General features: G+C 41.2%; 1 protein-coding gene across 2 annotated transcripts in view; it reads left to right on the plus strand.

The window, feature by feature from the left end:
- The window catches only part of KCNB2 (potassium voltage-gated channel subfamily B member 2), a 193,712-nt gene that overhangs the window by 4,943 nt on the left and 174,350 nt on the right, over positions 1 to 14,419 (plus strand). For both annotated transcript variants that reach the window (XM_030444108.1, XM_030444107.1), the window contains one exon: positions 13,281 to 13,965. In XM_030444108.1, the coding sequence (XP_030299968.1) occupies positions 13,387 to 13,965 (579 nt within the window). In that variant the 5' untranslated portion in view covers positions 13,281 to 13,386. The remainder of the gene's footprint in view (positions 1 to 13,280; positions 13,966 to 14,419) is intronic.

Consider the following 14,419-nt stretch of genomic DNA (forward strand, 5'->3'; position numbering starts at 1 on the left):
CAAGTTAAGAAATAGAAATCAATTATGGCAGTACATACAGTCCAAATACAGAATAAGTTTGCCTCAGAGCATTAATAAGACACCTCAAGGCAGTTAATAAAATAGTTTTTCACAGTACCTCATAAATAGTTGACTTTTAGATAATTATCTGTATTTTAAAATACAGATATAAAAAATTACGACCAAATTCAACAGCTCAAAGTGAAGCCACACAACATTTCAGTTGGGTCCTTTTGCCCTCCCAAAGTGTGAGGTTTTGGTTTACCTACAAGGTTGATGACCTCATCCCAGGTGGATGCACTCTCAGGTGATTTACTAATCCTCCTATAATTTATGGCCATACGTTCACTGTAAATTTACATATAGATTGGAGAGCTCCCAAAACAGTTTGAGCAGAAAGTGCTGTCAGGCTGCAGCAGCTAGAAGAATCCCACTACTGTATTTAAGTAGCCTCAAAACACTGAACCAGCCCAATTAGCCTGGAAACCACAAAGCTATGTGTGACACTATTGTAAGTGCTTGTCCAGTGGCTGCAGAGATTTATAGCACCCAAAGCTGATCTACCTTGACAGCAGTGCCATCTAGGTCTTGCCTTCTAGAGTATTTTTATCTGATGCTTTCTTCATTCTCATTATTGCTGACAAAGAGCAAACTTCTTAAATGGGTAGGCCTTGTTCTTGAATTTGTATTCAGGACTAACCTGGCTACGGATAGCCACTTCTAAAGTGACTGTCACTGTTGAGGCATGTCATTGCGATAGCATTAGCAGTGCTGGGTACCTTCTGACACCCTTGAACAAGAGAAGGGGTTAGAGTGTTTGCCTGCCCCAACATGTTTATAAATCACCTAGCAGAAGCAAAAATATCTGGCCTTTGTTCAATAGCTTTCTGTTTAGGGTACTCACACCCCAAAATCAAGCTTTTAGGCCTTTCTTAGATTAACCTAACACCAACAAATATTTTGCTTCTTATAACCCAAGATTCCCCCTCAGTCAAAGGACTGCTCATACCCCTTACCTATAGGCTCATGCTTGTTGCCTTCTGAGCAGGGGCTGCCTCATTCTTGCTCAGCTGGAACAGGGATGGTTAGTCTCCATCTCTGCAGCCATCCTGGGGACTACTGGTAGCAGCAACAGCCTACAGAATATAGACCACAGCTCTGAGTCTCCAGGGATGAACATGGTCCATGGGTGAATGTTTAATAACAAGGCAAGTACATCAATAGGTTTCTACCAGCACAAGCTGTATTTTGAAAAGAGTGGAACTTGTCCAGTGCTTTTGAGGGGATGTTTTACATGCCTCTTACAGGAGGAGGTTTCCAGGCTTAGAATATAACGTGGGTGAGTAGTATCACCTTTGATCTTGCTTATGCACTGAACCTGGATAGGAGTTCAGAGTATCTACTTTCTGACCATGAAGTATCATGTTGATCTTGCCTTAGAGGTTCCCACACCCTTCTTTGAACTTGACTCTTGCATGTTTAATATTAGAAACCCTGCACTAATGGCTCTGATGAAGCATATTTTTAAGAGGATGCTGTGGCTTTTAAAAATACATTTTACCTTGGTTGAGGTAAATACATGAATTTATAAGTGGCAGTTTTTTAGAATTTTCCTTTTATGCTGTCTTGGTTTCAGAATTACAGCAACACTAGCATGGGTTTGTGTATGATAATGAGTCCTCACATTTTTTTATGGTCAGCTCAATTTGAGGGTAAAAAATACCAAAGTTCCTGGTATCAGTTGCCTTTAAGCTTGATATTCTGCTTTTCAAAACCTAGACTGTCTCCACTCATGATAGGACTAAAACTCAGTATGAAAATGAAGTGTAGCTTTTTTTCTGCAATGTTAAGCTGGAATTCTTAAAACCAGTCTTAGCCAGTCCCCAGATCATCGTACTTTTGTGCAGTGTGTGGTACCGAAACACTTTAGATAAGGTTGGGAAACCAAACCAAGTTTTCTGCTTTCTTGGTGACCTCTTCTCTCAGACGAGCAAGGTAAGGTGACAGGTTGTCATAGGACCTACATGACAGTTTTCAGTAGGTTTTTGGAGTGTTTTTTTCAAGACATTCCATAGCTTAAGGCATAAGAACATTGAAAAGATGGATCCTCCAGAATCAAGCCTAGACTGATTTTTGTCTTAATAATGAACAGTAAAGGCTTTTTATGAAGACTTGCTGATGCTATGATCTTGGGGACATTTCCATCTATGTATGAAGGTGCTTTTCAGAACTGAGTCACCCAAAAATTAAGGCCTTGATTCATTCCTTCTAGCTTTATTGTTCCCGTGAAGCACCAGAGATAAGAACACAGTCTGTACTCCTGCTGGGTAGAATGACTGGGTTGAGACAAATGTCTCTTGAGTATATTTGCCCTTCTCAAACTGAAATCTTTGGCCATGACTTTTCCTATCTGTTGACTAGAAAGGTCTAGGTCTACCATTTTCCTTTATTGAATCAGGGAATGGTCCAGCTAGAAATGGTTCAAAATGAATTTTTTGATAGAGGTAGTAATTGAACTGAAATGTTTTTATTTCCAAAGAAATAACTTAAGAATACAACCATGCTTTCCTTAACTGGAGATCCAGGATGATGGCATTGTATGTTTATCCTCTTTTAGAAATTTTAAGCATTGTAGACAAAGTGACAAGACCAGAGTTTTGGGTGCAATTTCATTCAAAGAGGGGTAAAATTTGACTTGTCTCAATGAGCCTCATTTCTTCAGACATCATTCTCCATGTATATGGGGTAATGGTATATATTGTATAATACTTCTCTGCCCAGAAACCTAGAATCAGTCAGTGCTACACTGAGCAAGCTTTTCTTCAGGAGAACAAAAAGACATCTGTGGCATATTCCAGTGCTTTCAACTAGCTGGCAGCACTGTTATTCAAAGGGAGCAGTGGAAAATTGAAGGGTTATAGAAGATAACATGTTTAGAATATCCCTAAAACTAATTGGTTTAGGATAACTGATTGCAATAGGGCCTCCTCAAAGAACAAATTGTGTGTTGACAATCTCCTCCATCATCTTGGATTGACAGGAAGCTGAACATGGGCCAGCAGTGTGCCCACGTGGCCAAGAAGGCCAATGGTATCCTGGCCTGTATCAGGAACAGTGTGGCCAGCAGGTCCAAGGAAGTGATTCTGCCCCTGTACTCAGCTCTGGGGAGGCCACACCTTGAGTACTGTGTCCAGTTCTGGGCCCCTCAGTTCAGGAAGGAGATTGAGGTCCTGGAGCAGGTCCAAAGGAGGGCAACCAGGCTGGTGAAGGGACTCGAGCACAGACCCTATGAGGAGAGGCTGAGGGAGCTGGGGCTGTTCAGCCTGGAGAAGAGGAGGCTCAGGGGAGACCTCATCACTCTCTACAACTCCCTGAAAGAAGGGTGTAGCCAGGGGGGGGTTGGTCTCTTTTCCCAGGCAGCCATCAGTAGGACAAGAAGGTATGGACTTAAGTTCTGCCAGGGGAGGTTTAGGTTGGATATTAGGAAGAAATTCTTTACAGAGAGGGTGATTAGGCATTGGAATGGGCTGGTTCAGGAGGTGGTGGATTCTCTATCCCTGGAGGTTTCTAAAAAGAGACTGAATGTGGCACTCAGTGCCATGGTCTGGTAACCACAGCAGTAGTGGATTAAGGATTGGACTTGATGATCTCAGAGGTCCTTTCCAACCTAGATGATTCTGTGATTCTATGATCTTAATGCACTGCACTGCAATTAAAAAAAAAGTAATCAAGTAGTGGATGAATAAATTGCAATTCAACACTCTAATTTATTAATACTAATGTATTTACTATTATTATTGTATCCTGTATATGTAATGTTTGTAATAAAATATCTGTAACACAGTTCTCCAAGAATTGTATGGAAAGATCAAAACTATGTATCCATAGGGCTAGCCAGGATATAAATATGTTGTTTGATTTAGCCCTGAAATGAAGATCTTACATAATCTCATTTCTGTAATATCTGGTTGCTTGAAATTAAAGAAAATGATCTGCCACTCAGCCTTTTACTTCTCTGATGAGAGAAGCTCATTCCCTCTGAAATTTCCAAGGAAGGCTAAATATGCAGTGAAAGACAGTATCTTTGATGAAAGCAGTAACTCAGCCCTTAGCAACCAACTGTAAACATAAATAGTAAAGTGCAGACACAACAGACATCCTAAAAAAGAGATGCTTCAAGTTGGGCTGCAGTGGAAATTGAACTGTTTTTGTAAACTGATCAGAAATGCATCGGGATTTTTTATAAGGATCAAATAGTCACACTTGTCACAAACACCAACAACAGAGCATTGCAAATAAGGAAAGAGACATAACTAGAACTGGTCCAAAATAAAGGCTGGTGATGGTCTTGATTCAGTGCTGGGAGGCATTGAAATGCCACATTTTTTACTTTCTTGAGACCTCACTGCAGTCTGACTGCTCCAAACTGCTGCTCCAAACCCAGCTCTCAGCTCCAGAGTTGTGGTGAGGCCCTACTCAGAAAGGCCATTTGAGTCTTGAATTCTAGATGAGTCTTGAGTTAAAATTACCCCTAGTGCTGTCAAGAGTTTTCAGACTTTCAGTGTAAAGTTGTCCACATCACCTTTAGAGGAGGCTAGGGCCCAACCCACAGGGCTATACCTTGAGTAAGAGCTCCAGTAAGAGCAGGTGCTGTTTGAGTAGTTTGATGTGATGTTGGGGAATTTGGTTTAGAGGAGAAATTTGTAGACTAGGGATTAGGTTGGACTTGATGATCCCAAGGGTCTTTTCCAACCTGAAAGATTCTATGATTTTATGAAAACTCAGGTTATCCAAAACTGCCAAGGTTGTGTGACTGCAAGATTTTTACAAACATTTTATCAGCTATACTCTCCCTTTTTTTCTGTCTTCTGTCTCCTTACCTATTTCTATCTGGCTTTTCTTACCCAAGGCTCTTAAAGAATATATAAAGCTTCTGTGCCTGCTGCTCTTTGATGAAGTTCAGCTCATCCATCTAAAAGACACTTCTGTGCTCAAGGTGTTGAGAACAGAGAGCTAGCAGGATTTTGGTGGTTTTAAAAGTTCATCTATAAAAGGCCCCATGTTTTTGAATGTTTACTGCAGTTTTCTGAGTCTTTGTGCAGCCGACGTTTAATTTTTCACATACCAAAAGTAAATAATTTGTGAGGTCTGTTATGAAACAGAAATAATCTTAATTTTGGACCAATTAGCCATAGTAATGGCCCAAGAGCAGGTTTTGCAGGATTCATTCTCAAAGCAAGATTTTACTTTCCATAGGCCAACACATCCATAGAGTTCTCAGGGCTCCAGGTGCTACTTGGCCTTAGCTCAAGGAAGGATGCAGCTCTCTTGCAGTCCCTGTCACCCACCAGCAGTGGCCCTGACCATGCTTGTGGTCTGCTGTGAGCCAGCCACTGCTTGCAGGGAAGATCTGTCACAAAGGAGACTCAGGCTCAGGCTCCATCCTTTTCCCTTCAGGCCACATAGCTTCAAGTGGTTTCAGCCACTTGGGTCTGAACACTTGAGCCCAAGTGATTTCACTGATAGTCTGGACAGTGAAATCTCACCTACTTCTCTCTGTGCATGCATCCCTGTGTTCCTGCAGATGGATATGACTCTGAGGCATGCATATGATGCTCAGGAGTAGTTTGACATGTTTTCCTGACATTCCCTCCCTTCAGCTTGCCAATCCTTAACTGTATGAGATGTGAAGGTGGGAAATGGAAAGAAAGAGTACCATATTTGAGAAGGGTTTTATTCAGCCATTTAAAAAAACCCTGAAAGTAAGGGAAAATACTATTAATAAAGCTCACTGCTCACCATTAAGAAGCTGCAAGTCTTCTGTTTTAAGCTGAGCAGACAGCTGAGGTGTGGTAGCAAAGATATTACAGCAAAGCAGAAGTTGGAAAAAGTAGAATCACAGTCAAACAAGCTGACATGTAAAGTTCTAAGAATTGGTTTACTCAGTAGAAATGCATTAGTTTGTCACAACTAACTTGCTCTGTCTTTTCTTGACTGACTTGCTGTATTCAGCTGTATTCATTCTAAGAGTGAAATGCTGAGGTGGGTGCAGACTTTCTAAGGCTCTTTAGAATCATAGAATATCCCAGTTGGAAAAGAACCTTATGGATCATTGAGCGCAGCTAAACTAAAAACTAAACCATATAACTAAGAATGTTGCCCAGACACTCCATGAACTCTGACAGGCTTTGTGGTGTGACCACATCCCTGGGGGTCTTGTTCCAGGGACCAACCACTCTCTTAATGAAGAACCTTTTCTTAATGTCCAGTCTGAACTTCCCCTGATATTACACGTACAAAGAGCTAAAGCTGTTTTTTTTTCCAGAAAGTGTTACATATCTGCATTATATATACTGAAAATCCTGATTTTTTCACACATAAGTAAGTAATTTTTAATAGCAAACTAGTCAACACAAAAATGACCTACTCTATCCAGATTTTTCTGGATTTCATTGAGTATTTTTGCCTGGGAAAAAAGAAAAAAACATTGGTCTTAGAGTTTTGAAGCCTGAAAAAAATGTGTTGAATGGGGTCACCTACTTTATTTTGTTTAATAATTTCAAAGTTTGATGGAGAGCTTTCTTAATCTTTAAAAAATAATAATTAAACATCAGTATATTTAGAAGCAGAAATATAAATTTTGTTTAAAAATGTTGAAGACAGATTTTCAACAAATTCTGAAAAGCTTCTTCCATTTGTTTCCAAAGAAAGGAAATAATTAATACAATCTTTTGTTGCAAACAACTTGACAAGTTTTGAAAAAAGGACATGTCCTGATAAATACAGTAACTTTGTCTTGTAAAAGTCAGAACAAAGCAAATTTACTCACTTTCTAGGGGCCCTGTGACACAGCCTTTTCTTATGTACCATGTACTTTTTTCCTCACAGTGCTTTAAATGCACAGGGGGTACATGCTCCAGCAGTGAAGTGTGGCATCACCACTTTCTTTGATGCAATTTCTATGCAAAAGATTGGGAGGGAAGTTTACGAGACCAAGGCATGGAAAAGTAACTTGGATGTAAATCTGTAGAAAGTTCTTGACCCTGGAGTCTGTGGAAGGGACTGGTGCTGCTCAGGCCAGATGGTATAGTGACCTCTGTGTGCACTATTAAACTCACCTAGTCCATAAAGCAGATGGCTGCAGATAAATAATTTATTAGGAGCAGACCTTGAAGCATGCTGACTCTTCAGCCATCCCTGAAAATTATTTGGGAGAGTTCTAACTGTGCCATGCCACTGGATGCTCCAACAGCACAGAAGCTTAGACAACTGAGTTCCTCTGTCTGAGGCTTTAATCTGCTCACATAAGCACCCCCATCAAATGGGATAAAAATGCTAAGGAATTCATAGAAAGCAGCTATCTTAATTTGAGCATCCAGAATTATTGGCTACTTCAGGCACCTGTGGCCTTCATTATAAAGCAATGGTGATAATGATCCCCTGGTGATGCTGAGAAGGGAAGCCCTGGGATACCCTAGAAATGCTCAGGTAGGATTGTGAGAGCTCCCTGAGGGAAATTCATCATTTTGCATGTAGGATTTTGTTTGCAGTTAGGGCACGCTAAATAACATCGTAGGCCAGATACTGAATGACAAAGATGAAAAGAAATGGTAAACAATTACTCATTCCCTTAAAGCAGAAGGAATTGGTGTGGGGGGAAATCACACCATTAAAAGTTGTACAGATACAGTGCTGAGAAAGACACTTAATTCTGGCTTTTCCTATCTCTTTGAGTCTTTTCATGTTTAACTTTTACTTGATGCAAAGAATTGGCTTGGATTTAGAAGACTTCCATTCAATATTACAGGTATTTCCTACAAAGTAATGTTATTATTGCAAGGAAATAATATGAGGTTTGTCTGGAGTTCCTCATCTATGTGTGGTTAGAAATTGTGTTTAATGGTCACCAAGCAGTGCTAATGAGCAGGAGTCTGGCTTTGCTTGCCTTCTGAGAGTGACATTTCTCACTAGTACCTCCACAGAGAATGTGTGTGGTGGATGTGCACACAGCCAAAAAGTTAAAGCAGTAAACTAAACTAAAAAATATTTTAAGCCTCCTCAGGACAGAAATTGCAGTGTTGAAAGGGCGGTGGTAGCTGAAATCCAGAAAGGTTATTTAATGACTTGTGAAGGCAGCTTTAGCTGCATACTTTTGTTGTAATGAAAGTTGAGGTGATTTTATATGAAATTTATGGTGCAGAATATGCAGTTAAAATGTTATGAAGTTAGGGGCTATTGATTGTTTCTTTTAAACAAAGGCACAGTTAAATACAGACTCTCTAGCCCAGACTTAGGGAAAAGCTGCACAAGACAAAATTTTTAAAAATTATCATCTGAAAAAAAAGGAAGGTATAGAGAAAGGCACTTAGGGACCAAACTTGAAGATTTTTCTTTTACTTATTTATTTATTTAAGTTATGTAGTCTGCTGCTTATATATATTTCAATGAAAGGAGCTCTGAAAGAGGGAAAAAAAAACCCTCTCACTTTTCAAGACTCTACATCTTGAAAGGGAAAGTGCTTTCTATTTTTCATCTTGTACTGTGAATGGGAATGCTGGTTCATCCCTTGGTCCCTATGTAGCACCTTGGATCCAGCTTTTTCAACACTAAACATAATGGTGTTGCACTGCTGACTTCAGTATGACCATAGTTAACCAGGATTTTTAAAGCTTTTCGGGAAAGACACGTTTCCACAAGTAAGAAGATGCAACCAGTAATTACACTGACAAATCAGAAAATGTTTTATCAGCTTTAGAGCAGTCTTGGTGACACTATAATTTTGCATTGTTTAGCAAATGTGTATGGTGACTGTACTAAAAAAAACCCTATGCTATGGTAACTAAAAGCTAACACAATGCATAGTCTTGCAGATATTTAGCTTTTTGTAATCAGAAAGGCAAATGAGGGTATGGTTAACCTAAGATTAAATGGATCAGCTGTTGGGTTTCTACTGTGTTTTACTGGGTATTACTAATATTAGGGTACACACAGTAATTTAAAAAAAACAAACAAAAAAACCAAACCAAAAGAAATCCCCAAGATTCAGTAGGGAATAAACTAGTGAAAATTTGTAGAAATTGCCTGAAGACTTGGCTGATTTAATTGAGAATGACAGATTCTCTCTACCCACTTCCTGAATTCTTTCATTTTATCATTGAAGATATCCTTTAGAGAAAAAGATTCATTGTGCATTGAAGCCTGAAAGAATTATTTCAAAAAAGATTGCAAATACTTCTTTTGTAAAATATTCTGTAGAATAGAGAGATATTTCTGGAGAAATATCCTCTCATAACTGCTTAGTGTTTATGTGGTTGTCTCTCTATCAGAAGATTGAGAAATGCATCACAGACCACTAGGAGATGCTTAAGTGAGGAAACTCTTTGAAGACAGGAGTCCCCCCTTCACAGAAGTTCCTCACTTGCATCTAAGGCAATGAGGAAGAGGGTAAAACCAGAGAAAACTTCAGCCTAAAGTGAAGAAGAAAAAACAAAACAAAACAAACCCATACAAAACACAACAGAAAGGGATATGTGCTATGGAAACCTACTGACGTCAGGGCTTTGATTTTGAGATCACATTTATCTTTGTGAGCAAAGTTATCACATTACCTTTTTCACGAATGAAGGTAAATGCTACAAGCTTCAGCCATCACATAAATAGGAACAGAGTTGTTCCAGGTTCCACTGGCAGATCAGGAGGGAGCTTCACCATGCAGTGCTGGAGGCAGGGTAGGAAGAAGCAGAATATTTTGGCCCTTGTGTTTCTGCTGTAGGTTTAGCTTGACAGTGAAACTGGAAACCTGGTGGTGTTTTGGGATGTTGCCATCATGGATGTTAATAAGACAGTAATTAGTGCACTGAACCAAAAAAAAAAAATATTCTGTAAATACAAATATGGCTCTGGGAATTTTTCCTTTTCCCTGATGTTTTTGGATGTGGAAGTCTGTTACTGCCTGAGTCTTCGTATAGATTTATCTGTTGGTGGAGGAACTTTTAAAGTTTAGATATAATGATGTATAGTGATTTTATTTTAACACTAGCAACATAGTCAACACCAGTATAAGCATGTCAGGTGACACACTGAAATAATTATTTGTTTTTCCTGATACTTTTACTAAAGCATTAGTTTAGATCCCCATTGCTCTGGTGAGGATCTGGTCCTTGTGGCTTTGTAATTCCCTTTCAAATTGCCATCTTGTTGGGTGGTGAGTTTGTACCCAGCTCTTCTTGTGCCACCGTGGCATTTTAGAACTAATAGTTCTTTTCTTTCCCTGGTGCTTACCCCTGAGGTATTTGTAGCTAACAGTTTGTCCCATCACAACCTCCATGGATACTTTGCAAAGAGAATCAAATTCTTGTTCTCACCAAATTTTTCAAAACAACAACAAAAAATCAAAATAAAACCAAAAAACAAAACAAAAATCCAAAGCACCAAAGAGCAGACTGTGGAATTGCTGATTTGCAGAGAATGGGAGAGGAGGTGATTTCACCTCAGGGAAAGCCCTAAAGAGGACTTTCTTACTTCAGAATGCAGGTTTGTCTAAGCATTCCTAATATTCTTCCATTTGGCCATGATACCATTGCTAGGTTATTATTATTATTTAAGCACTGTGTCAGATAACTGATCACAGTAGAGGTGGGGGGTGGTTTCCTTCCTTTTCGATACCGGGACTCTACATTTGGTGATGAAAAGCTGCACTTCAGAGTTCCCAGGAGCAGCAGGCACAGGGAGTGAGGACGCACTTACGGATTATTAAAACTGGAATTGCTGTTGTGCAACTGTGTCCCTGCAGCAACTCAAGAGGTGAACAACTAGGGCAGGGAAGAGCCTTTCTGAGTGTCATGGTTCAGGCCCAGCCGGTACCAACCAGGACTCTGCTTGCTCATCCCCCACTCCCACTGTGGGACAAGGAGGAGAAAATCCACCCAAAGGCTCATTAGCAGGGACAAGGACAGGGAGGTTTGCATTCCCTAATTACAGTGACAGGCATAAAACAGACAGACTCAACTTGGGAAGAAAAAACCTAATTCAATCTACAAGGAGAAAGAGAAAACATGGCCAGATCTTCATACCCTCACCCCTCCCTTCTTCCAACCCCAGATCCCTTCCCTGCTGCCTCCCCCTCAGGGCACAGGAAGGGGCAGGGGGTTTCAGGGTTAGTTCCCCACATGGTGTTTCTGCCGCTCCTTCCTCCCTCAGGGGGAGGACTCCTCACATTCTTCCCCTGCTCCAACGCGGGGTTCCTCTCATGGGGGAGAGTCCTTCAGGAACCCCTGGGACATGAGTCCCTCCCACAGGTGCAGTCCCTCAGGCACAGACTGCTCCAGCCTGGGCTGCACACAGAGTCACGGCTGCTGCGGGAGCAGTCACCTCCTCTGCCACGGGGTCCTACATGGCTGCAGATCCACATCTGACCCTCTCTGTGATTCCACACAGGGCTGCTGCTTCACATCTGCCACCTGTGACAGTTCAGGGGCTACAAATCCACACGTACCCCACTGTGGTCTTTCAGGGACTGCTCCACTCTGCTCTTCCATGTGCTGCAGGGGCAGAGCTGCCATCTCACCATGGGCTGTGGGGAAACCTCTGCTCGGGCACCTTTCCCCCTGCTTCCTCACTGACCTTGGTGTCTTCTCTGGTGTTGCTCTCTCATTTTATCCTCTATTCTGCTCTGCACATCCATTTTTTAAGCTTGTTTTTGCAGTTTCTTTCCCCCTTTCTTGAATATGTTACTCACAGAGACACATCCAGCTTCCCATATCTGCTTGGCCTTGGGCAGACCCAGCCCCAGCACTGGAACCAGGGGAGCTCCCAGCAGCGTCTCACAGGAGCCACCCCAGTGGCATCCCCTCTTCCAAAACAGCACTGCAACTGACCCAAGACACTGAGGAGCTAAGGAATGGGATGCACAGTCCTTGCCTATATAACTCATATTACTGGTCAGTTGGCTGCACAGAGTTAGGATTCTTTTGAGCTGTTTGTAAAGAAATCAGCACTGGCTGTAGCTAAAAAACTTGACTTATCAGGATGGCAATTGAATTGTTTCATAGAATCATAGAATGGTTTTGGTTAGAAGGGATGTTAAAGACGATCTAGTTCTACCCCGCTGCCATGGGCAGGGACACATCCCGCTAGGCTGGGTGTCTCAAAGCCCCATCCAACCAGACCCTGAAAAATTTCAGGGAAGGGGCATCCACAGCTTCCCAGGGAAACCTGTTGCAGTGTCTCATAGTAAAGAATTTCTTCCTAATACCTAATTTAAATCTACCCTCTTCCAGTTTACAACCATTACTCCTTGTCCTGTCACTACATGCTGTTATGAAAAGTCCCTCTCCAGCTTTCCTGCAGGCCCCTTCAGGTACTGCAAGGCCTCTGAAAGGTCTTCCTGTAGCCTTCTCCTCTCCAGGCTGAAAAACCCCAACCTCATTCTGTCTTTATAGGAGAGGGTGCTCCAGCCCTCTGATCACCTTTGTGTCCCTCCTCTGAACTTGCTTCAACAACTTCATGTCCTTGCTGTGTTGAGGTCTCCAGAACAGAACACAGTACTCCAGGTGGGGTCTCAGAACAGCAAAGTTGAGGAGCAGAATCACCTCCCTTGACCTGCTGGCCATGCTTCTTTTGATGCAGCCTAGAATATGGGTGATTTTTTGAGCTGCCAGTGCACACCCCTGGCTCACGTTGAGCTTCTCATCCACCAAGTCTTTCTCCTCAGGGCTGTTCTAAATTGATTAGTAATGTTTGGCCATGCAATAATACAGCAATCAAGATTTCAGCTGGGAGATAGAAGGAAGCAGTTTCATTTTATGGGAGGTTTTGAGAGGTTCTGTTTTATTCGGTTTTGATATCTCCCAGTTTTGATTTTTCAATTACAGGGAAGAGAGCCTCTGTCTCACTTTTTCCTGATAGGTATCCTTACAATCTTTCCCTTAGCACACCTCACAAATTTATTGGTAAATCAAATTAAGCTAACATAACTGCATCAGAAACTGTTTTTTTAAAAAAAACCCAAATGAAATGATAAAAAACCAGATCCTCTGTACAAACTATCACAGTTGATTTTTCTGAATATAGTGAATTTTTCCATTGTTTAAACATAGTGCTCTCACCATTCCAATTGTTCCAGTGGTTCTGTATACTGCCACAGAAGAGCCTCACTGTAGAGAGAGCAAATTACCATCATTAAATTTTCATCTACATATGAAAGCATAAAAGGAGAGAGCCAGAGGGAGACTGAGCAATGTATTTTACATTGTAATATTGTAAATTTTTGTCTTTTTTAGCTTCAGGAATGGAGCTGTCTGTCTGAAGAGGATTCTGCCCAAATATTTGTAGTTTCCAAGCTCATTCTCCTGAAGACTCTGGTGTTACAACTGCATCCTTTCCAGAATGGCTGAGAAGGCTCCACCAGGGATCAGCAAAAAGTCTTCAAAGTCTACTATTTCTCTGCCTCCAGAACCAGTGGAAATCATTAGGAGCAAAGCCTGCTCACGGAGGGTTAAACTAAATGTTGGTGGGCTCAACCATGAAGTGCTGTGGAGGACTTTGGACAGACTTCCAAGGACACGATTAGGAAAGCTCAGAGACTGCAATACTCACGAATCTCTGCTAGAAGTATGTGATGACTATAATCTAAATGAAAATGAATATTTTTTTGATCGGCACCCAGGGGCTTTCACTTCCATTTTGAATTTCTACAGGACAGGGAAACTACATATGATGGAAGAAATGTGTGCTCTTTCTTTTGGCCAGGAGCTTGATTACTGGGGGATTGATGAGATATACTTAGAATCTTGCTGCCAGGCAAGGTACCATCAAAAGAAAGAGCAGATGAATGAGGAGCTGAGGAGAGAGGCAGAGACATTACGAGAGAGAGAAGGAGAAGAGTTTGATAATACCTGCTGCCCAGAGAAAAGGAAGAAGCTCTGGGACTTGCTGGAGAAACCCAACTCATCTGTGGCTGCAAAGGTAGGATAAGCACTAGACTTAAAGGAAGTAGAAAATGGTTTCACAACCCATGTATCTGATGTGCAGGAATCATCAATTTCACTAAAATATTTAGAGAGAGAGTAATCTAAAAATCTACTTATCATTAAGTGAATGCACCCAAATCTGTCCTAAAACCCACTGAAATCAGCAGAAGGAATCTTGCTGACCTCAGTTGATTTTAAGCAACTGCTCTACTTTACTTCTGTTGCATATAATCAGAAACATCTGTGTGATTGTTAACAGACTTCACATTAAATGCTTCGATGAAAATACAGCTGGAGAACACTACCCTCTTATTTGTTAGAAAAACATTTGGTTATGAGAAACATATGTTTTGATATTGCTCCTCATCATATTCCAGGCCTTGCACAGGTGTGGTGTCCTTGTCTCGTAAGATGTGCTGGGTAGATTGTCAAAGGACAGTGTTGACCGC

The sequence above is a fragment of the Calypte anna genome, chromosome 2, assembly GCF_003957555.1.
Source record: "Calypte anna isolate BGI_N300 chromosome 2, bCalAnn1_v1.p, whole genome shotgun sequence".
Classification (NCBI taxonomy): domain Eukaryota; kingdom Metazoa; phylum Chordata; class Aves; order Apodiformes; family Trochilidae; genus Calypte; species Calypte anna.